General features: G+C 45.2%; 1 protein-coding gene and 1 long non-coding RNA gene across 4 annotated transcripts in view; one reads left to right on the plus strand and one right to left on the minus strand.

The window, feature by feature from the left end:
• Positions 1-13394: 13394 nt before the first annotated feature.
• Positions 13395-24694, minus strand: part of MIA2 (MIA SH3 domain ER export factor 2) — a 37784-nt gene continuing 26484 nt past the window's right edge. For 2 of the 3 annotated variants that reach the window (XM_040411142.1, XM_040411140.1), the window contains 17 exons: positions 24203-24325; positions 23501-23624; positions 23371-23417; positions 21741-21831; positions 21482-21620; positions 20235-20336; positions 20101-20161; positions 18748-18783; positions 18573-18640; positions 18232-18311; positions 17398-17427; positions 16783-16905; positions 16119-16277; positions 15600-15734; positions 14792-14859; positions 14346-14562; positions 13395-13687 (listed from right to left, as the gene is read on the minus strand). In XM_040411142.1, the coding sequence (XP_040267076.1) occupies positions 13497-13687; positions 14346-14562; positions 14792-14859; positions 15600-15734; positions 16119-16277; positions 16783-16905; positions 17398-17427; positions 18232-18311; positions 18573-18640; positions 18748-18783; positions 20101-20161; positions 20235-20336; positions 21482-21620; positions 21741-21831; positions 23371-23417; positions 23501-23624; positions 24203-24325 (1794 nt within the window). In that variant the 3' untranslated portion in view covers positions 13395-13496. The remainder of the gene's footprint in view (positions 13688-14345; positions 14563-14791; positions 14860-15599; positions 15735-16118; positions 16278-16782; positions 16906-17397; positions 17428-18231; positions 18312-18572; positions 18641-18747; positions 18784-20100; positions 20162-20234; positions 20337-21481; positions 21621-21740; positions 21832-23370; positions 23418-23500; positions 23625-24202; positions 24326-24694) is intronic. The other variant, XM_040411141.1, reaches the window with a different exon arrangement.
• LOC120981596 lies at positions 19936-24556 on the plus strand. The gene is made up of 3 exons (XR_005774718.1): positions 19936-20047; positions 21225-21227; positions 24499-24556. It is a non-coding gene; the product is annotated as an uncharacterized LOC120981596 (long non-coding RNA).

The following is a 24694-nucleotide window of genomic DNA, read 5'->3' on the forward strand; positions in this document are numbered from 1 at the left end:
GGTAGAAGTCTTAGAGCTGTTTGAGAAGCAGGTTATAATTCCAGTTCCAGTGGCAGAAAAAAAAGGGGGTTCTACTCTCCTCTATTTCTGGTAAAGAAACCAGACAACTCTTTCGGGACGATTTTAAATCAAATTCCTTCTTTTAAGAAAATTCAAGATGGAGACAGTAAAATCAGCAGTTCATCTACTCTACTGTATCTCAATTGTTTTATGGCAGTCTTAGATCTGAAAGACTCGTATTATCATGTCCCCATACACCCTTTGCATCAGCAGTTCCTCAGAGTGGCAGTGACTGTCTAAGGAAGTATTCATCACCTTCATTTTCAGGAGCTTCCGTTTGGCCTGTCTATGGGCCCCTCCAGCTCACGATAAAATCCCTCTGCACGGAACAGACTAGACCGTTCCTTGGCGTGTAAACAGAATAAAAAGTTCCAGCATCCAGGATAAAATGTTGCCAACTTCTTTATTAAACTTCGATTACAATCCAATTTAAACAGACATGATCTCCCTCCACTGCTCGAGCGGTGGAGGGAGATCATGTCTGTTTAATTGGATTGTGACCGAAGTTTAATAAAGAAGTTGGCAACATTTTATCCTGGATGCTGGAACTTTTTCTTCTAATAGCAAAAGTAGCCTCATTTATAAGGAAAGAGAACATTTTATTCCTGCCTTATCTGGACAACTTTCTAATTTATAGCAGGCTCTCGGCGGTACTGTATGATGGCGGTGCAAAAGGTGACGGGAATTTTGGAAGATTTAGGCTGGATAATCAATCTAAAAAAATCCCGAATTACGCCGGAAACTCGTCAGGTGTTTTTGGGTCTTCTCTTGGATTCAGTAGTCCAGAGAGTTTTTCTGACCAAAGAAAAGATATCCCGTGTTCATACAAAGTTGCAGATGCTGAAATCATCTCGGAGCCTGACTATTCGGGAAAGCCATGTCAGTCCTGGGGTCATTGACCTCCTGTATTCCAGCGGTAAAATTGGCCCAGTTTAATGCTCGGCAGCTACAGGCAGAGATTCTTCTAGCACTAAAGAAGAGTGGGGGATCTTTGGACTCGAGGAGGGTAATTTCAAGGAAAACGTTAGAAGATCTTTCCTGGTGAGAAGACAGCACAAATCTAAGTCAGGGGATTCCTTTGAGTCGTTCCGATACAGTGGTTTTGATGACAAATGTCGGCCCTTGGGGGTGGGGGGCATATTTTTTGGACCAAATCATTCAAGGACAGTGGTCACCTGTACAGAGTACATTCTCCTCAAACAGAAAAGAGTTGCTGGCTATAAGACTGGCCTTGGAGACAGCAATACCCTTTATTCATTTAAAACATGTGAGGATAATGTCGGACAATCAGTCAGCTGTAGCTTACATCAATCATCAGGGGGGAACAAAACAGTTTCCCTCATGAAAGAAGCAGATCTTTTGTTCCGAAATCTGGAGCGGAAGGTCAGTCATATTTCTGCTCTCCGCATAAGAACTTCCAGGTGGATTTCCTGAGCCGTCATCAGCTGAGACAGGGGGAGTGGTCTCTAAACCGTTCATTTTTTCGGAGATAGGCTGATAATCTTTTTGCCACTAATAAACTTGCTTTCTCAACCCGGGAGAATTCCCAAATGGGGTGGATGCTTTTCTTCAGAAATGGGGGCTACGATTTTCCTCCCTTCCAGCTTATTCCTCTAGTTCTAAAAAAAATCAGAGATGAGGGTGCAAGAATGATTATGATAGCCCCCTTCTGGCCAAGAAGGGCATGGTTCTCTCTCCTGAGGTCCATGTCAATAACAGACCCCTGGATTCTTTCAGAGATCCCGGACCTTCTGATGTAGGGCCCAGTTTGTCATCCAAATGTCAGAGGCCTACACCTTACGGCCTGGAATTTAAAAGGTCATTTATCACGGTCCCTCCCATGACAGAGGTGAGAAGAGGGTATCTGACAGTCTCTCTGTTTTCTCTTTGCAGTGTTGTTTGGTAATGACCACACCTCTTGTCAGGTGCAGCTTGTGGTCATTACTGAGGCTCTATTTAGTTCTGACTTACCATGCGGTTGATATTTCCTGCTGGTGTGTTGTTCCTTAAGATCTCCTGCTCCTCCATTCTTTTTTAAGCGAAGTGCATTTTGTTTTGCATTTTGATTGTTCGCTTGTGTTTGTTGTTTTCTAGGCCTCAGGGAGACGCTGGTTCCTTCATCTGGGAAAGAACCAGTAGTATCATTCCCTTCCACCACTCCTAGGGTTTTCCAGGGTCTCCAGGGGTAAGGTTCCGGTGTATGAGTATTTCCACATTCAAGGTCTACTTATATTGGCAGGAGTCAGGGAGAGGTCTGGGGATTCCTAGGAGGTCCCCATCCCTCTCTCTTAGACCGGAGTCTAGGCCTCAAAGCTATTTCCTTCTGTGTGTTTTCTGGTGTTTTCCCCTCCCCATTACCTGTGACATCATTATTGATTAGATAGGGGTTTTCGGAAGCTCTAGTATCCACCTTACTAAACAGTAGGAAAGCTGTGACCGTTTCCATTTATGCTAGGGTTTGGAAAAAAAAATCGTAGTATTTTCAGGGATCAAGGCAGGTTCTTTGCCCTCTGAGACTTCGGTCATTCCGATCCTGGAGTTTCTCCAGAGGGGTTTGTCTCTGAGGTTAGCAAAAAACACTCTCTACCTCATGGGCTGAAAGAGCTAATCTGTAAGGCTGCCTTGTGGTCTTCTCCTTCTACTGTCTACCGTCACTATCTGCTCCAACTGAATTCTGCCTCTGATCTTCTGTTTGGTAAGAAGGTTCTGCAAGTAGTGGCCTTCCCCCGTAAGGAAGGGGTATTTTTCTTCTCTGAAATCTCTCTCTGTGGTGCTGTCATGTCGGTAAGGGAAAAATGATGATTACACTCACCGGTAATCAGATTTTCCAGACCTAACGACAGCACCCTTCCTTATTCCCTCCCTGGTGCTTCGTGGTTCTCTGTCTTAAGATGCACGGGGTGTAGCAAAAATAAATAAATAAATATATATACATATTTAGATGAACTGACCTAGGTTGGAGGCTGCACCTTATTCCGCAGGTTTCCTGTCCCTGGGGGTGGATCCTTTCTCTCTCTGTGGTGCTGTCGTGGGGTCTGGAAAATCCGATTACCGGTGAGTGTAATCATAACTCTTTTTTCACCTATGAAGATATTAACCTCTCTGGGGTGTTTATTTAAAGTGTTTAATGCTGGTGAGCTATCTTCTGGATAGGTTATCACTGTCAGTGGTCATCAGTATCTGATTGGTTGGCTCTGACTCCCGGAACCAGTCAGCTGTTTGAAGAGGTTGCAGCGCTCCCGCGAGGCCCACCGCCTCTTCCTAGGCCAGTGATGTCGCGTTCATCGGTCACATGACCTTGACGCAGCTGAGTCCTATTCAAGTGTATGGAGCTAAACAGCAATACCAAGCACAGCCACTATCCAATGGGCGGCGATGTGCTTGAAAAGCTGCGAGGAGGCCATAGACCTCTGGCCTTTTGAGGCTAAGCGTACATGATCAGGATTGCATGCATTGTATTCTATGAGAATTTGAAGTTCTCATGCATACAATGCGGATTTTAAAATATGCAGCATGTCCATTTTTATTTTTCCTGACCGGATTTTCTCAATTCACTTCAATTGGGAGAGGAAAATCCGCATGTAAATCCGCACCAATTGATGCGGATTTCCCTGTGAATGCCTGCGGATTTCAGTACAGATTTTCCGCACATAAATCCTGAACGTGTGCATTTACCCTCAAACAGTTGATATGCAGGGGTGCTGGGGGCCACACTCCCACCGATCAGGTATTAAACACTCTAAAAACGCCTTTAATACACTTTATATTTTAAAATACTGTTTGCTGTTTTTTTGTTGTTGTTAGTTTCCCTTTATATTTTTTTTACAGTTTACCCATTAAGATAGAGATACTGTGTGTGTGTGTATGTGTGTGTGTGTGGTATGTATGTATGTATGTGTGTATGTATATGTATATATATATATATATATATATATATATATATATATATATATATATATATATATATATATATATATATTTTTTTTGTGTGTGTGTGTGTTTTTATTTTAATTGCTTATGTAAGTATAATTTGTATGATTTTATCTTTTGAATCTAAAAGTCCATTCTCTTGGTTTTATTTTCATATGTGTTTTTAATAACTTTTTTTTTTCCCTGAAGGGCTTACTAGGGGACAGAAATAAAAAAACTGTGGAGTCGGAGTCGAGGAGTCGGAGGCAATTTTGGGTACCTGGAGTCGGCAAAAAATGAACAGACTCCGATTCCGACTCCTACTAGATTTAAATTGGAAAATTAAAAAAAAAAGCAAGTTTAAATGTCCCAATTCACAAAAAATTAAAATTAATTACCGTATTTTTCGCCCTATAAGACTCACCTGCCCATAAGACGCACCTAGGTTTTTGAGGAGGAAAATAAGAAAAAAAAAAATTTGAACCAAAAGGTGTGCTTTTGGTGGGTTTTGAACTAATGGTGGTCTGTGGATTGACACTATTATGGGGGGTCTGTGGATTGACACTATTATGGGGGGTCTGTGGATGGCACTGTTATGGGGGCACCTGTGGATGGCACTGTTATGGGGGCACCTGTGGATGGCACTGTTATGGGGGCACCTGTGGATGGCACTGTTATGGGGGCACCTGTGGATGGCACTGTTATGGGGGCACGGCACCTGTGGATGGCACTGTTATGGTTGGCACCTGTGGATGGCACTGTTATGGTTGGCACCTGTGGATGGCACTGTTATGGTTGGCACCTGTGGATGGCACTGTTATGGTTGGCACCTGTGGATGGCACTGTTATGGTTGGCACCTGTGGATGGCACTGTTATGGTTGGCACCTGTGGATGGCACTGTTATGGTTGGCACCTGTGGATGGCACTGTTATGGGGGCATATGTGGATGGCACATATATAGCATCTTATCTTATGTGTCATCCACAGATGCCCCCCCCATAACAGTCTCCCTGTGTAGTGAATGGGGGCCGGCATCTGTTTCTGTAATGGCAGCGGGGCCCCGTGCCTGCTTCATTCATAAAGCAGGCGCGTGACGTAGTGAGCTACTCTACGAGCGCCCACCCGGCCTCCTGACTGCCAAGAAGTTAGTAGTAAGCAGTACAGCGCTAGATTTAAGATGATTGGAATACTTTAACAATACCCACAAGTTAGATATGATTACCGTATACTACAGTGAGCGGGGCCCTGTGTAGTAGAATACAGTGACTGCACCGGGCCCCGCTGCACATTACAGAAACAGATAGCGGCCCAGTCCCTCCTCCCTCTCAGCCTATTCACCGGACGGTCGCAGCATTCGCCTCATAAGACGCACTGCTATTTCCCCCCCACTTTTGGGAGAAATACGGTACTTAAAGGCCAATGCTTGCAGTGCGTCACGTTACCGCAAAACGAACACGTTAAGTGACCGTGAAGAAGCACGCTTTTCATATGCTTCACTATATGGCACGCAACGCACAGTTAAGGAGTGGCAATACTTATACTTTCCATTGTGTTGTGTTCCGCTGTTACAGGGAACGTGACGTCCATGGTTAACCTCGCCTCTCACTGATAACGGATTAAGTAAATATGTTTTTTGCAGGACTAGAGACACTTGTATAAGTGAAGGGAATGGATGGTCAATAGCTCAAGACAGTGTGGATCTATGCAATGATGGGGATCAATAAGGGTGAGTGATGTTTTTTTTTTGTTGTTGTTGTTTTTTTAACCCATTCCACCATTAATTTAACCTTTTACCTACATAACTTTTCATCCCTCTGTGTCACTAACAATCCCTCCATAGCAGAGTGACTGAGGACAGCTGAAGAAAGTAAGGGGCGAAAAAGGACCGTACAGTATAAACGGTGAGTCAGAAAATCCTTCTCATCCACTGGAATATAGAAATGTGTGGTACATTATACTATTTATGCAATTTATTATTATTATTTTTTTTTAGATGTAATCACTTTTTCTCCAGTTCTCTTATAATATGAATGGTGACTATTTTTTATTTTTTTTTGGTCATTGTGGCGTACCGGTCACCAGTTTTTGGAGGTTTATTTATTATCAGTTTGATCTATTCTCTTGTGTGTATCGGCGTTCCTAAAATAAGGGTAGACCGTGTGATTGCCAAGAGGCCTGTTCTTGAGATAGGTGCAGGTCCCACAACCTGTAAGTGTTCAGTTTGCCTGCAGCGCCTCCACAGGAGAAATGAAGCATTGCAGTATGCCTATTCATATCAATGGGTGTAATGCAGGGCAGGTCCTACAGAGCAAGAGATGGTTTTTATAGCTGCTTCCCACTCTGGCCAAGAGATGAGGATCCTGAATAGAAGACTTCAGGATAGGTCCTAAATAGATCGGTGGGGATCCCACACCACGCACCTCCATTGATCACTGGAAACTACGGTATACAATGGAGGGGAAGCTTCATCCGCTGGTTGGTTTCTGGCGTACTGCTGCATGGCTCCCGTAATGACTGTGCTGATCTGACCAGTACACAATGTATGGAGCCTTCTACTTCTGGTCTGTCCACCATATACTTTTCAGTGGTTACCCAAAACAGCTGATTGGTGGTAGTGCTGAGTGTCGGACCCCCACAATCTTACATTAATGGCCTTGAAGTGGACTTGTCACCACAAAATGCACTGCAGGCAGCGGGTACATAGAGCAGGAGGCGCTGAGCAGATTGATATTAGGTTTTGTGGGAAAAGGTTCAGTAAAACTTGTGATTTTTACATTTTTATCTTTTGCCTTTTCTGACTTCAGTTGTACACGGGGGAGGTGTTTATTAGTGAAAGCATTCTCAGTGTAAGGGCTAATGCACATTAGTGTAATTGCTCAGTGCCCGTGCTTGAGCACAGTACATGGGCACTGGCCGTGTGCACTCCTTTTGCGGATGCGGACCTATTGACTTGAATGGGTCGGCGATCCGCAAGATATGGTCAAAGATAGAACAACTTTTTGCAGTGCAGAGGCACGACCCGAAAGCCCACGGAACTGTTTTGTAATACTCCATGCTTCAAGTCATAGGGTCTGCATCCGTGATATAGAGTGCGCACGGCCTGTATATTGCGGACCTGCTGTTTGCGGTCCACAATACGAGCACAGTCGGGTGAATGGGCCCCTAGTGTGTACATAGAGATAGCTGTCAGTCACTAATAGCTGTACACAGGGAGGTGTTATTAGTGATTGATAGCATTCTCTGTGTAAGTTTGTGTATAAAAAGATAGCTGTCAGTCAGGGGCGCACCACCGATGAGGCGATTGCGTCAGACAGCACCACGTAGGGGCAGCGGAAGGGCCATGGGCAATGACTGCTTTCATTGTGTGGCAAAGGGGTTAGGTTAAGAAATTGGCATGGGGGGGGGGGGGGGGGCGTTTCAGTTTTCGCCTCAGGCAGCAGAAAGGCTAGGTGCACCCGTGCGGTCAGTCACTGATATCTGTACACGGGTTGGTGTTAGTAACATAGTTTATAAGGCTGAAAAAAGACATCCGTCCATCCAGTTCGGCCTGTTATCCTGCACGTTGATCCAGAGGAAGGCAAAAATCCCTATGAGGTAGAAGCCAATTTTCCTCACTTTAGGGAAGAAAATTCCTTCCCGACTCCAATCAGGCAATCAGAATCACTCCCTGGATCAACGACCCCTCTCCTTGTATGTACGGGTGACTTGCATTATTCCTTCCCATGTGCAGAACCTTACATTTGTCATTGTTAAACCTCATCTGCCACTTATCTGTCCAAGCCTCCAGTCTATCCAGATCCCTCTGTAGCAGTATACTGTCCTCTGTAGTATGTATATACAGTATACTGTCCTCTGTATTATATATACACAATATACTGTCATCTGTAGTATGTATATACAGTATACTGTCCTCTGTATTATATATACACAATATACTGTCCTCTGTAGTATGTATATACAGTATACTGTCCTCTGTATTATATATACACAATATACTGTCCTCTGTAGTATGTATATACAGTATACTGTCCTCTGTAGTATATATACAGTATACTGTCCTCTGTAGTATATATACAGTATACTGTCCTCTGTAAGATATATATATATACAGTATACTGTCCTCTGTAGTGTATACACAGTATACTGTCCTCTGTATTATATATACATAATATACTGTCCTCTGTAGTATGTATATACAGTATACTGTCCTCTGTATTATATATACACAATATACTGTCCTCTGTAGTATGTATATACAGTATACTGTCCTCTGTATTATATATACATAATATACTGTCCTCTGTAGTATGTATATACAGTATACTGTCCTCTGTATTATATATACACAATATACTGTCCTCTGTAGTATATATATACAGTATACTGTCCTCTGTATTATATATACACAATATACTGTCCTCTGTAGTATGTATATACAGTATACTGTCCTCTGTAGTATATATACAGTATACTGTCCTCTGTAGTATATATACAGTATACTGTCCTCTGTAGTATGTATATACAGTATACTGTCCTCTGTATTATATATACATAATATACTGTCCTCTGTAGTATGTATATACAGTATACTGTCCTCTGTATTATATATATACAGTATACTGTCCTCTGTATTATATATATACAGTATACTGTCCTCTGTATTATATATACACAATATACTGTCCTCTGTAGTATGTATATACAGTATACTGTCCTCTGTATTATATATACACAATATACTGTCCTCTGTAGTATGTATATACAGTATACTGTCCTCTGTATTATATATACAGTATACTGTCCTCTGTAGTATATATACAGTATACTGTCCTCTGTAGTATGTATATACAGTATACTGTCCTCTGTATTATATATACACAATATACTGTCCTCTGTAGTATATATATACAGTATACTGTCCTCTGTATTATATATACACAATATACTGTCCTCTGTAGTATGTATATACAGTATACTGTCCTCTGTAGTGTATATACAGTATACTGTCCTCTGTAGTATATATACAGTATACTGTCCTCTGTAGTATGTATATACAGTATACTGTCCTCTGTATTATATATACATAATATACTGTCCTCTGTAGTATGTATATACAGTATACTGTCCTCTGTATTATATATACACAATATACTGTCCTCTGTAGTATGTATATACAGTATACTGTCCTCTGTATTATATATACAGTATACTGTCCTCTGTATTATATATACACAATATACTGTCCTCTGTAGTATGTATATACAGTATACTGTCCTCTGTATTATATATACACAATATACTGTCCTCTGTAGTAGATATTTTACTGTGCAAGCCTTCTACAAGGTCAATAATAGATATATTGAAGAGAATAGGGCCCAATACTGACCCCTGAGGTACCCAATGGCGTGCCTAGGGTGTTTGGGGCGGATCCTTTCTCTGGTACCTCCCCCGCCCCAAATACTTTAAAAAAAAATTGTACCCCCTCCCAGTAGTATTGCCCTCATTGTACAACCTTCACAGTAGTTTTGTACAGATGTGTGCCCCACTCACACTAGTTATGCCCACATTGTGCCCCCCCTCATAGTAGTTATGCCCTCTGTGCCCCTTTCACAGTTGTAATCCCCTCTGTGCCGCCTTCATAGTAATAATCCCCATTGTGCCCCCTTCATAGTAATAATCCCCATTGTGCCCCCTTCATAGTAATAATCCCCATTGTGCCCCCTTCATAGTAGAAATCCCCATTGTGTCCCCTTTATAGTAATAATGCCCACTGTGCCCCTTCACAGGAATAATGCCCACTGTGCCCCTTCACAGGAATAATGCCCACTGTGGCCCCTTCACAGGAATAATGCCCACTGTGGCCCCTTCACAGGAATAATGCCCACTGGATCAACGACCCCTCTCCCTGTATGTACGGGTGACTTGCATTATTCCTTCCCATGTGCAGAACCTTACATTTGTCAGTGTTAAACCTCATCTGCCACTTATCTGCCCAAACCTCCAGTCTATCCAGATCCCTCTGTAGTAGTATACTGTCCTCTGTAGTATATATACACAATATACTGTCCTCTGTAGTAGATATTTTACTGTGCAAGCCTTCTACAAGGTCAATAATAGATATATTGAAGAGAATAGGGCCCAATACTGACCCCTGAGGTACCCAATGGCGTGCCTAGGGTGTTTGGGGCGGATCCTTTCTCTGGTACCTCCCCCGCCCCAAATACTTAAAAAAAAATTGTACCCCCTCCCAGTAGTATTGCCCTCATTGTACAACCTTCACAGTAGTTTTGTACAGATGTGTGCCCCACTCACACTAGTTATGCCCTCTGTGCCCCTTTCACAGTTGTAATCCCCTCTGTGCCGCCTTCATAGTAATAATCCACATTGTGCCCCCCCTTCATAGTAGAAATCCCCATTGTGTCCCCTTCACAGTAGTAATGCCCACTGTGTCCCCTTCACAGTAGTAATGCCCACTGTGTCCCCTTCACAGTAGTAATGCCCACTGTGTCCCCTTCACAGTAGTAATGCCCACTGTGTCCCCTTCACAGTAGTAATGCCCACTGTGTCCCCTTCACAGTAGTAATGCCCACTGTGTCCCCTTCACAGTAGTAATGCCCACTGTGTCCCCTTCACAGTAGTAATGCCCACTGTGTCCCCTTCACAGTAGTAATGCCCACTGTGTCCCCTTCACAGTAGTAATGCCCACTGTGTCCCCTTCACAGTAGTAATGCCCACTGTGTCCCCTTCACAGTAGTAATGCCCACTGTGTCCCCTTCACAGTAGTAATGCCCACTGTGTCCCCTTCACAGTAGTAATGCCCACTGTGTCCCCTTCACAGTAGTAATGCCCTCTTTACCACCTCTGTATTAATGGTTTTTTTTGTTTTTTTTAACTACTCACCTTGTCCCGTTCCTGAGGCTCACATACCTCTCTTACCTGCAGGCACAGATCGCTCTGCAGCACTGTGTGGGCGGAGCTTGTGCAGATTTCTGGGCTGCAGGCTCCGCCCACACAGACCGGCAGGGCGATCTGTGTCTGCAGGCTGAATGGTGGAGCGGGGAGACGTCTGTATTGATGGAAGCGCTCATTGCTTCTGGCACCCCGACTGAGAGCCGACAGCCGGGGCGGACTGCGCCCCCCCTTAGATTGGGTCACTGCAGTGGCGTACTGAGTGTGTACCATTAATAACCACCCTCTGTTTTCTATCACAGCCAGTTTCTTACCCACATACAGACAAGCATTCTCATTTTATATACTAACCTTTTATGTGTATATTTTTTATACAATCACCTCAGGTATATACTGCACTTTATTCTTGATGTCTTTTGTCTCTATTTTAATAACGCTTTGTAATAAAATTTACTATATATTTAGAGCCTTTTTTAGACTGACTTTTTTTCTTTTGTGTTGACATAACCTTTTATGTGGTACAGTGTCAAATGCTTTGGAGAAGTCCAGATATACGACATCCATTGATTCGCCGCGGTCAAGTCTAGAACTTACCTCCTCATGGAAACTTAATTTAGTTTGACATGGCCGATCCCTCATGAAGCCATGCTGATATGGTGTTATTTGCGTATTTACATTGAGGTACTACTCCAAGATAGCATCTCTTAGAAAACCTTCAAACAGTTTACCCACAACAGATGTTAAACTTACCGGCCTATAGTTTGTGGGCTCTGTTTTTTACAACTTTTTGAACATTGGCACCACATTTGCTATGCGCTAATCCTGTGGAACACTCCCTGTTAGTATAGAGTCCTTAAATATCAGAAATAAGGTTCTGGCTATGATGGTGTATGCCATCTGGTCCCCGCGATTTGTCTATTTTAATCTTTTTAAGACGCCTTAAAGAGGACCTTTCACTTGTAAAAACTATGTGAACTAAGTATGCTGCCATGTAGAGCGGTGCCCGGGGATCTCACTGCACTTACTATTATCCCCGCGTGCCGCTCCGTTCTCCCGTTATGCCCTCCGGTACCTTTGCTCCTTAAGTTATAGTAGGCGGGTCTTCCCTTGTCCTGTGGACGTCTCCTTCTCCCAGGCTGTGAGCTGTGCGCTGCGATTGGCCAGCACTACAGCCTAGGAGAAGGAGACGCCTACTATAACTTAAGGCGCAAAGGTACCGGAGGGCATAACGGGAGAACGGAGCGGCGCCCGGGGATAATAGTAAGTGCAGTGAGATCCCCGGGCACCGATCTACATGGCAGCATACTTAGTTCACATAGTTTTTACAAGTGAAAGGTCCTCTTTAAGATATTGGTGATTGATAGCTATCTTTTGTATACACACTTACACAGAGAATGCTATCAGTGATTGATGGCACCATCAACAAGTTGGTTCGCTGCTGCATGTTCCCCGCTTGTGCCGGGCTTCCTCTGCTTCTATTTTAGTTTTTCTTCCGAGCCTCGTTTTTTTTTTTTTGATGAGGCTGCAAAAGCACCACGGAGTGCCCTTGTATTGTGGAACTGCTGTTTGCTGTCGGCAACACAGGCACAACGGCAATATGGTCGTGTGAATGGGCCCTAAGTCAATTTCTGATTGGTGGTGGTCCGACTCCCAGCACCCTCATCATTCAGCTGTTTAAAAAGCTGTGGTGCTTACAGCAACAGTGCCATAGGTTGCACAGTGGCTGTGCTTGGTATTGCAGCCCAGGGCAATTCACTTGACTGGGACTGAACTGTGCCTAGGATATGTGACATCACTGGCCTAGGAAAAGGCCACAGCGCTCAGCGGAGTGTCGTGGCCTCATTAAACAGCTGATTGGCAGGGGTGCTGGATGTCAGAACTCCCATAGAGAAGAATGAAAAGCATGCTGCACTCTTGTTAGAGCTGGGACCCACCCCTGTCTGACATTGATGGCATATCCTAGCAATGGTTTGCCATAAATGTCCTTGATGGGCTAATCCCTTCAAAAGAAGTCTGGCAGGCCCCCTCATTGTGGCTTACCTGCTCTCTGCTACAGGGTCTCAGTTCCTTCGCTCCAACCAATGACTGACTTTCCGTTCATTGCTATGGGACTTCTGAGTAAGGCTGGACTGCCATTTTCACAAGTCTCATAGAAATGAATGAAGAACCAGTCAAGCATGCATATGGGCTGCTCTCCCTTCACGGTAATCCGGCCCCGTACTAGAGACGTGTGGGACCCACACCTATTGGACATTTATGTTCTATCCACAGTTATGACTTCCTATAACCATCATGAACCCACTGAGTGTCGAACGCTTGTAATGTTGCATGTCCGATTAAAGGACCTTGAGTGTATTCCTGAATGTATAGACACACAAGTAGGCTCAGGCTTAAGATGCATCTATTGTGTCCTCATATATACACAAAAGACTGGACTTTACTAAAAAATCAACTTCTTAAGACAAAAGTCTGCTCCTTTAATGAAAAAGAAGATCTTCACTTCTAAAATGAAATCGCATTTCCTTAGAAATCTAGGTCCTAAAATATCCTTAATTTGAACCAAAACTATAAATATTTCTGTATTTGCAGCCGTAAAGTCTCTTTTTCATCTCCTGCATCAAGTTGTCGGTTCTGGTAACTTGTCTTGGGGTGGGAGGCTGCTGGTGGGGGGAGGAGCAGAGTCCGAGGCAGGATCGTTCCTTGTTGGGGGTCTTATAGGTTGTGGAGAGAAATACGCCTCGCCGTGCATCGGGAAAGGAGGAGGAGGAGGGTAGTGATGCTGCTGGAGCGGGTGCACAGGGCTTCTCACTGCAGTGACAAAAGAAAAATGCTTTTACGTAATGCAGGGGAGATGGAATATCACTAGGCTATGCCCCCATTGTCTGATAGTTGCGGGTCCCAATCTGGGGCCCGCACCTACACAGAGAACAGAGCGCTGCTATTTTCAACAGCCTCATTGGAATGAATGGGGAGCGGCTGCGCATAAATCCTCCACAGCTTTCAGGGCTCCGTTCTCGGTTTAGGTGCGGGTCCCGACAGTGAGACCTGCACCTATCATACAATGAGGGCGTATCCTAGAGATATGCCCCCATTTTCAGGTTTTCTTTGGGCACAAGAAACAGCCGGGCACTTGGGAGCCATTTTGCAGCGGCGCGAGTCAGGACGACAGATGTGGAGTTGTATTCTTTATTAATTACCTTTCTCTTAATTCATTAATAAAGAATACAAACTCCACATTCGTTGTCCTGACTCGCCTGCTTGTGCCGCCATCATCCTCCTATTTATACCTTACTTTGTTGCGCCAACCTACCAAATGTGTTTTAGTAGAACAGATTGGCAGGACTATAGGATCAGACTACACAGCGTTTGTTTGTAGTCTGTTACCATGGAGACACATACCCCTGACTAGGATGGGACTGTTGATGGGTGACAACACCACAGTCACACAATGGCAGACGTGACTTACTTGGCATGAGGGGCGGTGGCATTCCTGGGTAGCCTGGTGGTCCGTACATCTCCATTGGAGGAGGAGGCATAAGAGGTCTTCGGAAATATGGCGCCCTGGGGTCTCTGGGTAACAGGGTCACCCTCATGGGTGGAGGGGGGTGCATGGGAAACTCTCCAGAGGGTCCATCCATTGCTTCATTATCCTGACTGGGTCCTGACTGCAGAAGAGAAGCGTTCTCCAGTTAGAGGGTCAGTATCCCTCATGTTATAACAGCAGCGGCCGGTCACACACAAATGTCTCTCATAACTGAAGGGTCGACAAAGCCGTGACCATTAAGGGGGAAGGGGGGGGGGGGTGGCGGGCAAGGGAGGTTCTGTCATTTACCACATTCACACCACACTCCGTATCACCCCAGCCTGAAAGGGCAGATACCCGGTAGCTGTAGTACACATCCCAATACTTACATTGGCTTCTTCCTCCCCATTTCTACTTGTATTTGTCCTTCCCTTATACTCTGGAGAAGATCGACCCTCTGTGGATTCAACACAAACATTTCACCTCAGGCTGCCGTTTTCTTGGTTATATCCGTTTCTGGGAAAGTTGGGTGATAATTAGTGTTGAGCGAACTTGTGTTTTAAGTTCAGCGTCTAAAGCTCGGGTTATCGAAGAATCGCGTTATGGATTCGGCTACCACGGACCATAACGGAATTTAGAATCCAGAACTCGATTCTTCGATAACCCAAACTTTAGACTCCGAACTTAAAACACCAGTTCGCTCAACACTAGTGATAATCAAAATGGCCACCAAGCTTTCCCACACCCCTAAATAGAAAGTCCTATAGGTATAACGTTACACGGACTTACTATTCAGCACTCAAAGAAAGCTGTAGGAGCTTGAGCAGTAGCCATACTGTAACCCAGCTTTCCTTGAAACAGATGAAACTACACAAACTTTAGCAGAACCAGCAAATATGGCCGTATGAGGGCAGTCACCCAGATTTCACTGCATGGCAAAGCTGCAGCAGTGCAGGGAGAGTGGACATTCAGAACTCTAGGAAAGATGGGTGACATTTAGCATAGCCATAATTATAACACAGCTTTCCCAGAAACAGATACCGCTAAATACAATTCTTTTAACAGCAGCAGATAATTCCAGGACTGCCGTCTGGGGTACCTCTGATTTTAGGGGGTGCACATGACACAGGATATCGTAGGTGCCGCCCCCGGTCAGGTCTTCTGTATTTTTCTTATCTGCATTGGTCATAACGTTACCTTGCGAGTCCATGAAGGGTTTGCCTTGATTCCTGGTAAGTTCTGCAGGACCGGAGAACCTCCCCGAAGGTGGTGGGTAATGATAAAACCTCTCTGCCCGTCTGGGTGGAAACAGGGGCTCAGGGTAGGGCAAACCTGAGGAAATGCGTATAGATACAATGTAACAACCCCCATCTATTACCACTATATACAGACATTATGTAAGTGCAATGTTGCTGCAGGTCAGAACAGCAAAAGTGGAATTTTTCTTGACTGGATACTACATTGATCCCCTAGTGGCAGCTACTACACCCCCATCCTGACTGCCATATTGTACTGATCATGTGGCGAAGGAGAAGACTCGAGAGAGAGAGGAGTAAAGTAGTCAGAACCCAACAGCGGGGCGCAGGTAAGCGCGATTTCTCTGCAGGTCTTTGCTATGTTGGGGGTCTGCCCGAAAGGTCCCCCGGCGGAGTCTGCAGTGTCACCTCTGTACTGTTTAATGTTATCTGCGGGTATAGATTTGGGGGCAGCTGTTACCTGGTGGAGGCATGTTGTTTCTCTGTTCCCTGTCCCAGGGTGGTGATAAAGAGCCGGCATCTGATAAGGTCCGCTGGTGGTCCGCTCTTCTGTCTGCGTTTATTTCCCCTCGTTCTCTAGGCCCAGGGTATCCTGGATAATATCCTGGTGCTCTCACACCTGTCATGAATGCACACAGTCATCATTAGATCTAGATTCACTTCTCATATAAGACATTATGCTGCAGTTTGTGCTCCAGAGCAGCTTTTCCTACAGCTGTTGGGTCACGCCTGATCTTGCCCCAGTGCACCATGGGAGACAGGCATGCAAACGTTTCCTCTAAGGGTATATGATCATGAGGCCAAAAACACACACTGGCAAAATCTGAGATGTATTTGCCATAAATCCAAACCAGACTTTAAGTTCTGCAAATTTGACCTATCGCCCATGTGAGACCGTGACATACCGCATGGGTGACAAGTGACTGCAGCAGCCAGCGATTGGCCGCTATGTAACGTGCCCCCCCTTCCCGTCAACAGGATGTTGATTCCCAGAGATCAAGGACTTGTGGAGGCGGCCATGGAGGAATGAACCCCACCACGGGTCTGTTACACAAGTTTAAATCTTTTATTAACCTCTTTAAAGTTGTCAGTTTGCCCCAATGGACGCTGTAGTGCTGTCGTACCTCTGTCTGCTGCAGGGAGCATCGGGGACAGCCTCAACGGACCCTCCAAAAGAGTGGGGGGCGAGAGGAAGGCGCGACTTTCAGGGAGACGATTTATTGGAGAAATCCCAAACGGTGAGTTCTCTACAAATAAAAGGCCAAAATATAGATGAGCACAAGTGGAGCACACAGAACGAGCAAAAATATGCAGATCACAGCCAAAAGTATGTGCCCCCCCCGTTACATTTTAAATTAGTAAAGGCAGCCATTCCGGCCGCACCTGTCAACAGGTTGTGTGCGGTGGTATTGCAGCTCAACTCTCTTCACTTCAATGTGGCCAAAACGCAACCCACAGACGAGGTAAGAAGCCATGTTTTGTTTTATAACTGCAGGGCCGTGCACTCGGATATGAGGGGTTGTCCACAATCTCCATACAGGACCAGCAGCAGCAGAGTGGGTCACAGCAAAGGTCTCAGTTTGGCAGGGATGTTGAGAAATGGGGCAGGGGTGCACATACTTTTGGCCAAGAACTGAGATGATGTAGACACGTGAGCTGAAGCAGGACGACGCTATGTCACAAAGCACAGGACTTTACAGCATGCAACAAGACTAGAGACTCAAAAGGGTTAAATATACCTTGATGGTTAATAAAAGCATCTGCATAAGCTACCAGGAGGAAAAAAAAAAGACAGAAACGAGACATGTTTAGGGCAGGAATTATGGAAGATAAGACCCAGAGCAGTAAAGCAAGTGCTGATCATTTGAAGACTGTTTCCATGCAATTTAAATAGCTCCACATATAAAATACCACCATACGGTGTGTAAATACTGCCACATAGTGCCCACTTAAAAGGGCACTATGTGGCAGTAAGATATTGATGGCCTATCATCAGGACGGGTAATCAATATCAGATCTGTGGGGGTCCGATGCCATGCTCCCCGCCGATCGGCTGTTTGAAGAGGCCAGTGACGTCTTCTTCATTGGCCGAGTCCCATTCAAGGGAGAACCGAGCTGCAATACCAAGCGCATCCACTATACAATGTAAGGCGCTGTGCTCGATAACCTGCACGAAGGCCCCTCCAAACAGCTGACCACTGGCAGGCGTCGGCCCCCCACCTATCAGATATTGATGATGTCACACTCCTGGAAGACCCCTTCTCGAAGTTACACAATACCAGAAAAAAATTGCAGCCCAAAAGGTTACCAATAAAAAAATAAAAAATAAAAAAAAGTTCACCCCGTAAAGAGTGAGACGTCACAAAAGTTATGGGCAACACAAAGGATCTGATTAGTGAGGGGTCTGACCACTGAGGTCCTTGCCAATGACAAGGATGGGGGTCATGTCTTCCCCAGTTTGACTGGGGCGGGTGTCATGCATGTCTGTACTCATAGAGTAACCCAGATTCTTGGAATTGGCCGGTGTCCCGCAGGTCAAACCCTGCCAACCACACACAAAGCGGTGGCATTACCTCTACCAATTGCTTGCATCACGTCCAGGGCAAAGGGATCTTTCTCCAGAAGTTCCAGTTTGTATTCGGCCTCTGTTAACCTATCGGCAGAATATGAAGGGTCACGAGTCTGATGTGCCGCTTCATTCTCTATCCACATCCAGAGCAGTATTCATCATTCTGCTGGTCTGCAGATCATTGTGATGTCTGTGTCAGACAGTGATGGAGCTAAACTACAGCCCGATTCCCAGGGGGACCAGCATCATTCTAACTGCAGCTCTGGGTGTGTGTGGAGAAAGCAATGATTCAGAATTGCTACAGAGCAATTAAAGCAAATTTGGAAATTCACTGCTTGCACTCACTTCTGTCTCAAGTGCCCGGTTTCCTTTTTCACATCACTCAGGTATCTCTCTGCCGCCCTCGCAGTGAGCTACGGGTGAAAAAGCACACATCACAGGAGACTGAATGAGAGAAAGCCATCAGAGACACAGCTTCACTGAGACGGCACGTTCCACGCAGTAGTCGGGGACCACTTACCCAGTTGTCATGAGATTTCTTTTCATAGGATGTAACCTGAGAAGATAGAGTCAAAAATATCTTACGGAAAAGGCTCGGCAGGACTATGACTTTAATTGTACATTTCCCTCCAGAAGCAGTGGACATGACTTGGAATTACATGAGACTGCTAGCCTCCATTGTACTCCACAGCAGCATTCACAGTACTGCTGGTTGGTAATAGAAATAGGAAGTTTGTCCATCTGACACACACTGTACTGTAGCTCCTATGATGCAAGGGGGCATTAACTTTTCCTATCAGATGGTCCAAAATTACCAGAGCAGGCTCTATACAGACACTAAAGCAGGGAATGCTGGGAGATTTTAGCACCAAAGCCTGCAGATTGGCACGTTCTAGAGCATAATACTAGATGCAATTCAGTAATGTATGTACACAGTGACTCCACCAGCAGAATAGTGAGGGCAGCTCTGGAGTATAATACAGGATAAGTAATGTACGTGCGGTGACTGCACCAGCAGAATAGTGAGTGCAGCTCTGGGGTATAATACAGGATGTAACTCAGGATCAGTACAGGATAAGTAATGTATGTACACAGTGACTGCACCAGCAGAATAGTGAGTGCAGCTCTGGAGTATAATACAGGATGTAACTCAGGATCAGTACAGGATAAGTAATGTACGTGCGGTGACTGCACCAGCAGAATAGTGAGTGCAGCTCTGGGGTATAATACAGGATGTAACTCAGGATCAGTACAGGATAAGTAATGTATGTACACAGTGACTACACCAGCAGAATAGTGAGTGCAGCTCTGGAGTATAATACAGGATGTAACTCAGGATCAGTACAGGATAAGTAATGTACGTGCGGTGACTGCACCAGCAGAATAGTGAGTGCAGCTCTGGGGTATAATACAGGATGTAACTCAGGATCAGTACAGGATAAGTAATGTATGTACACAGTGACTGCACCAGCAGAATAGTGAGTGCAGCTCTGGAGTATAATACAGGATGTAACTCAGGATCAGTACAGGATAAGTAATGTACGTGCGGTGACTGCACCAGCAGAATAGTGAGTGCAGCTCTGGGGTATAATACAGGATGTAACTCAGGATCAGTACAGGATAAGTAATGTATGTACACAGTGACTACACCAGCAGAATAGTGAGTGCAGCTCTGGAGTATAATACAGGATGTAACTCAGGATCAGTACAGGATAAGTAATGTACGTGCGGTGACTGCACCAGCAGAATAGTGAGTGCAGCTCTGGAGTATAATACAGGATGTAACTCAGGATCAGTACAGGATAAGTAATGTACGTGCGGTGACTGCACCAGGATGGACACTTTCCCAATATATGACAAGAAGAACACTGACCTGGTTTTGATAGGAGGAGACAGTCTTCTCCATTTCCTCTTCCAGTTCAGAGACTCTTGTCCTAGAAGATACAAGACTTCTGAGTAATTAGAACCGGCAGAGCGTGCAGCGACCAACTGTAGGACTGATCTTACTTGACGGTGACGAGTTCGCTGGTCGCCATGTTCATCTTCTTATCTGCTTTAGACAGTTTTGCCTCTTTCTGAATCCGCTCCTTTTCCTGTACAGTAAGTTTCCTGGAAAATGTAAAATGTATCTACAGTGAACTCTAGAAGTAAGAGTGTTTGTGACTGGACTACAAAGAGGAAGCAGAGGGAACAGCAGTAACACGAGTGCAGGATCTACGTGGGAGACATGTCTGAATATGGCTGAAATCACGTATGCAGTTTTTGCTGCACGATCAGAAGCAGATTCTTAGGACAGCCAACCATAGGTGGCACTAAGGAGTTTACTTTGCCAATTGGCTTGTTATCAGAGGTTTCAGGTGGAGCAGGTAAATCACACACAAGGACCTCGAGACCTGAGCGTACACAGATAGACGTAATGGCTGACTAGGCAGTCCCGGGCTCTTGAGCAATGCCACTAGGTCACGTAGTTTGAGAGTCTAAAATGGTTGCCAAATGGGCATTAATAGGGTACACTTGTACGTCTTCTTTCATTCGAGTGCACCCCCTTATAGTTTAGCGGATCATTTATATTTCATGGCTCTCTGTGGTCACTTTGCACGTTTGTCGCTTTGGATGTCTCAGGGTGTGGTGCAATTATGGGTGGTCGTAGGGGTGTAGCAATTAGGTTCCTCACCCTCTAGACCCCAGGTCCCCCTTTTGGAGGAACCAAACCTCGAATTTGAGCCCCGGCTCCTGTTTGGATCCAAATACTGGAGCACAGAAAGGTTCTCCTTGAAGGGGTCTTTCCAATCTCGCTAGGACAAGGATCAGCAACCTCCGGCACTCCAGATGTTCTGAAACTACAACTCCCAGAATACTCCTGTCACTTCTATGGGAGTTACAAGAATAGCATAGAACAGAAAAGTGTGCATGCTGGGAGTTGTAGTTTCACAGCAGCTAAAGTGCCGAAGGTTTCTGATCCCTGCGCTAGCGTATGCTACCAATGTCAGATAGGAGCGGGTCCCAGTGATGGGGAAACACTCCCATCTCCAGAACGCAGAATTTTTTTACTAAATGGACATGCGGATATGGAATGCACACAGTCATTTCAGGTTTTTTTTCCAGCCCCATTGAAATTAATGGTAAAAAAACTGTAAAAAAATAAATAAATGAAATGGAAGAGAAATCCGTTCGTGTGCATGAGCCCTTACTGCGCATGACTAGGAGGATCAGCACCTAAGTAATGCGATGTTGTATAATTTAATACCCTTTACCTGTGCAGCTTCTGCTCATTCTCCTGGTACACCTCCATCATGACGCTCATCTTCTGGTTCAGTTTCTCCACCTCTTCCTCCAGCTCGCCCTTCTCCTGCGACAGCGACTGGCGGGTGTTGTGGAGATTGGCGATGCACTCTGCACATACAAACAACGGGGGAGAGAGATCTGTATGAACGGTGCCCAACGCTCTGGGGCCGCAGGCAGGGTCCCCAGTAAACCAGTTATTGCCCCGCAGTATATAAAGTGTCACTCCACCTGCCAGCTGCTCTTTCGCCTTCATTTCATCAGACAGATTCTCACACAGATGCTTCTTCTCGGACTCCACGCTTTTCAGAGATGCGTTCAGCTACAACAGAGATGGTGATGAATGGGCAAACCACAGCCGAAGAGATAAAAGCACGTCTCCTACATTTCTTAGGGCAGTTTCACACTATTTTGGGCAAAGAAAAAAAACCTGATCCGTAACCTGCATCAGGCTTTTTTCATGCCTCTTTTATCCCGTGACGTGTTTTGGTTTCTGCAAGGATAGTCATACCCGGCCATTTGGAATGCTGGACGTGAATTCCACGTCAAGAACGGACAGAACACCTTTTTTTTCCAGGATGTAAAACCGGATGCATAAAAAAAAAAAAAAAGTGCCATATGGATTAACATGCAGATTCCCCACTGAAAGCAATGAGGAGGTTCTGCATAAAGCGTTTTTGGCGCAGAATCAGTCCCAAAATACTCAGTGTGAACCTGGTCTTACAACGTATATTCAAAAGCAGGACGGTTCTGATCCAGACCTCCAAAATTGTCTGCTACTCTTCACACAGCGCCATGAAAGACTTCTGTCTGCCTGCAGCCAGCACTAGGGGGCGCTCACTGCATAAATATATATACGGCTGCCTTTTACCTACCAACCACTTATGGCCGGTGGTGGAGGTCCTCGGTCTCTAATGTCTTTATGCCACAATAATGGTGTGTAAAAAAGTAGCAAATTATTGGGCAGAAAAAGAGTAGGACTTATCGAAAGGAGGGGGGTGTTAGCGTGACCCGCCGCACTGACATCCAGAACCCACTGCTCACCTGTTTTCAGTAGCTCCAGTGCAGAACTACATCCATGGCACAATGGGCAGAGCTGGGCAGTTCTGACGCAAGCGATTAAGGGGTTAAAACACACTATCGCCATCTAGGTTCACTAGGCACATGTTACATCAGGAAAGGTTCTCTTCCTCAGTTTATAAGTCACAACTCAAAGGACATCTGTCAGCAGTTTTGTCCCTATGACACTGGCTAACCTGTTACATGTGCGCTTGGCAGCTGAAGACATCTGTGTTGGTCCCATGTTCCTATGTGTCCGCATTGCTGAGAAAAATGATGTTTTATTATATGAAAAATGAGGGGGCATTACCATTACACCTAGAGGCTCTGCTCTCTCTGCAACTGCTGCGTCCTCTGCACTTTGATTGATAGGGCCAGGCAGTGAAAACGTCATCACTGCCTGGCCCTATCAAAGTGCAGAGGGAGCAGCAATTGCAGAGAGAGCAGAGCCTCTAGGTGTAATGGTAACGCCCCCGTTGCTCCTAGAGACTCATTTTCATATATTAAAACACCATTTTTCTCAGCAGTGCGGCCACATATGAACATGGGACCAACACAGATGCCTTCAGCTGCCAAGCGCACATGTAACAGGTCAGCCGGTGTCATAGGTACAAAACTGCTGACAGATGCCCTTTAATTCAGGGCCGGTTCATCCATCATGTTTTTGCTCTGTGTTCCGGTGCTACAATGCTTTATAGCAGCAACCTGATGATACACTGTAACGAATCAACTGTGTAGAACAGTGTAACCCAAACCCTCGTGTCATGTTAGGGGTCTGCCTGCTCCTACGGAGGACACTTACCATGGCGGCATAGATCAGCTTCTTAATCCTTTGTTTCTGGGGATCCCCTAAAATTAAGAGAAATCTGTAAAACAAACAGAATTCCCATAGAGGAGGAAGAGATGGCGGCCATTGACCTGCCGCTCCTTACCCAGGGGCTCGCCGTTCTCGAAATCCCATTTGATGCTGGACAGAATGGCGTTGTCGTCCTCGTCATTGACTTCGTCCAGCTCCGAGCTCCAGTCTTTCAGTGACAGCAAATTTTCAATTAGCGACTGGGGGAAAAAAAAATTAAAAAAAAATAAAAAAAATAAAAAATCATCAGGGCGACGATCGTATAGTCATCATCCAGCTTTCCTGGACTCCTGATAGGAGGCGGCTCTGCCGGTCAACACTTTAGTCTAACCGGGTATCTACTAGTCTCATGATGGGAAAACTGAGTGACAACCAACGTGGCAAAAACCACAGCTCCCAAGAAACCTGAACGGCACCTACATTAGGAAGAGAAATGCACTACTATAATTAGGGAGATGTGTTATTCAGGAGCCTGGGAAAGCTGGGTGGCATCCATTGTGAGGGCAGCAGTGAAGGTCATACTGGTTGCCACCCATCGTTTCCAGAAGCAGGTCAAGCTAGGATGTAATGAATCCCTATAGGTCCGGGGTTAGCAACCTTCGGCACGCCAGCTGCTGGGAAACTAGAATGAGTTCTGAAAAGAGCAGAGCAAGTACGCATGTTGGGAGTTGTAGTGTCACAACAGCTGAAGTGCCGCAGCTTCCCTAAACCTGCTATAGGTGACCTTTTGGGTGGGGGACAGGTAATAACACATCACCCTGTCTTTACCACCGCTCACCTTGATCTGGCTCTGTTTGCTGCTCAGATCTTCTTGCATCACTAATACAGAGGAGCTGAGGATTCTGGAGTTCTCCGACAGTTCACTAAACCTTTCTTCCCAGCCCTCCGCTTCCTTTGAAAGCTGCAAAGCAAACGTCCATTAATGCACTTCAGAGGTCAATCTGATCTTCGTCTCTTCACAGAATACATTGGATTTCATCCTGTATTATTCCAGCAGAATAGTGAGTGCTGCTCTGGAGTATAATACAGGATGTAACTCAGGATCAGTACAGGATAAGTAATGTATGTACACAGTGACTGCACCAGCAGAATAGTGAGTGCAGCTCTGGAGTATAATACAGGATGTAACTCAGGATCAGTACAGGATAAGTAATGTATGTACACAGTGACTGCACCAGCAGAATAGTGAGTGCAGCTCTGGAGTATAATACAGGATGTAACTCAGGATCAGTACAGGATAAGTAATGTATGTACACAGTGACTCCACCAG

This window comes from Bufo bufo, chromosome 11 (genome assembly GCF_905171765.1).
Source record: "Bufo bufo chromosome 11, aBufBuf1.1, whole genome shotgun sequence".
NCBI lineage: Eukaryota > Metazoa > Chordata > Amphibia > Anura > Bufonidae > Bufo > Bufo bufo.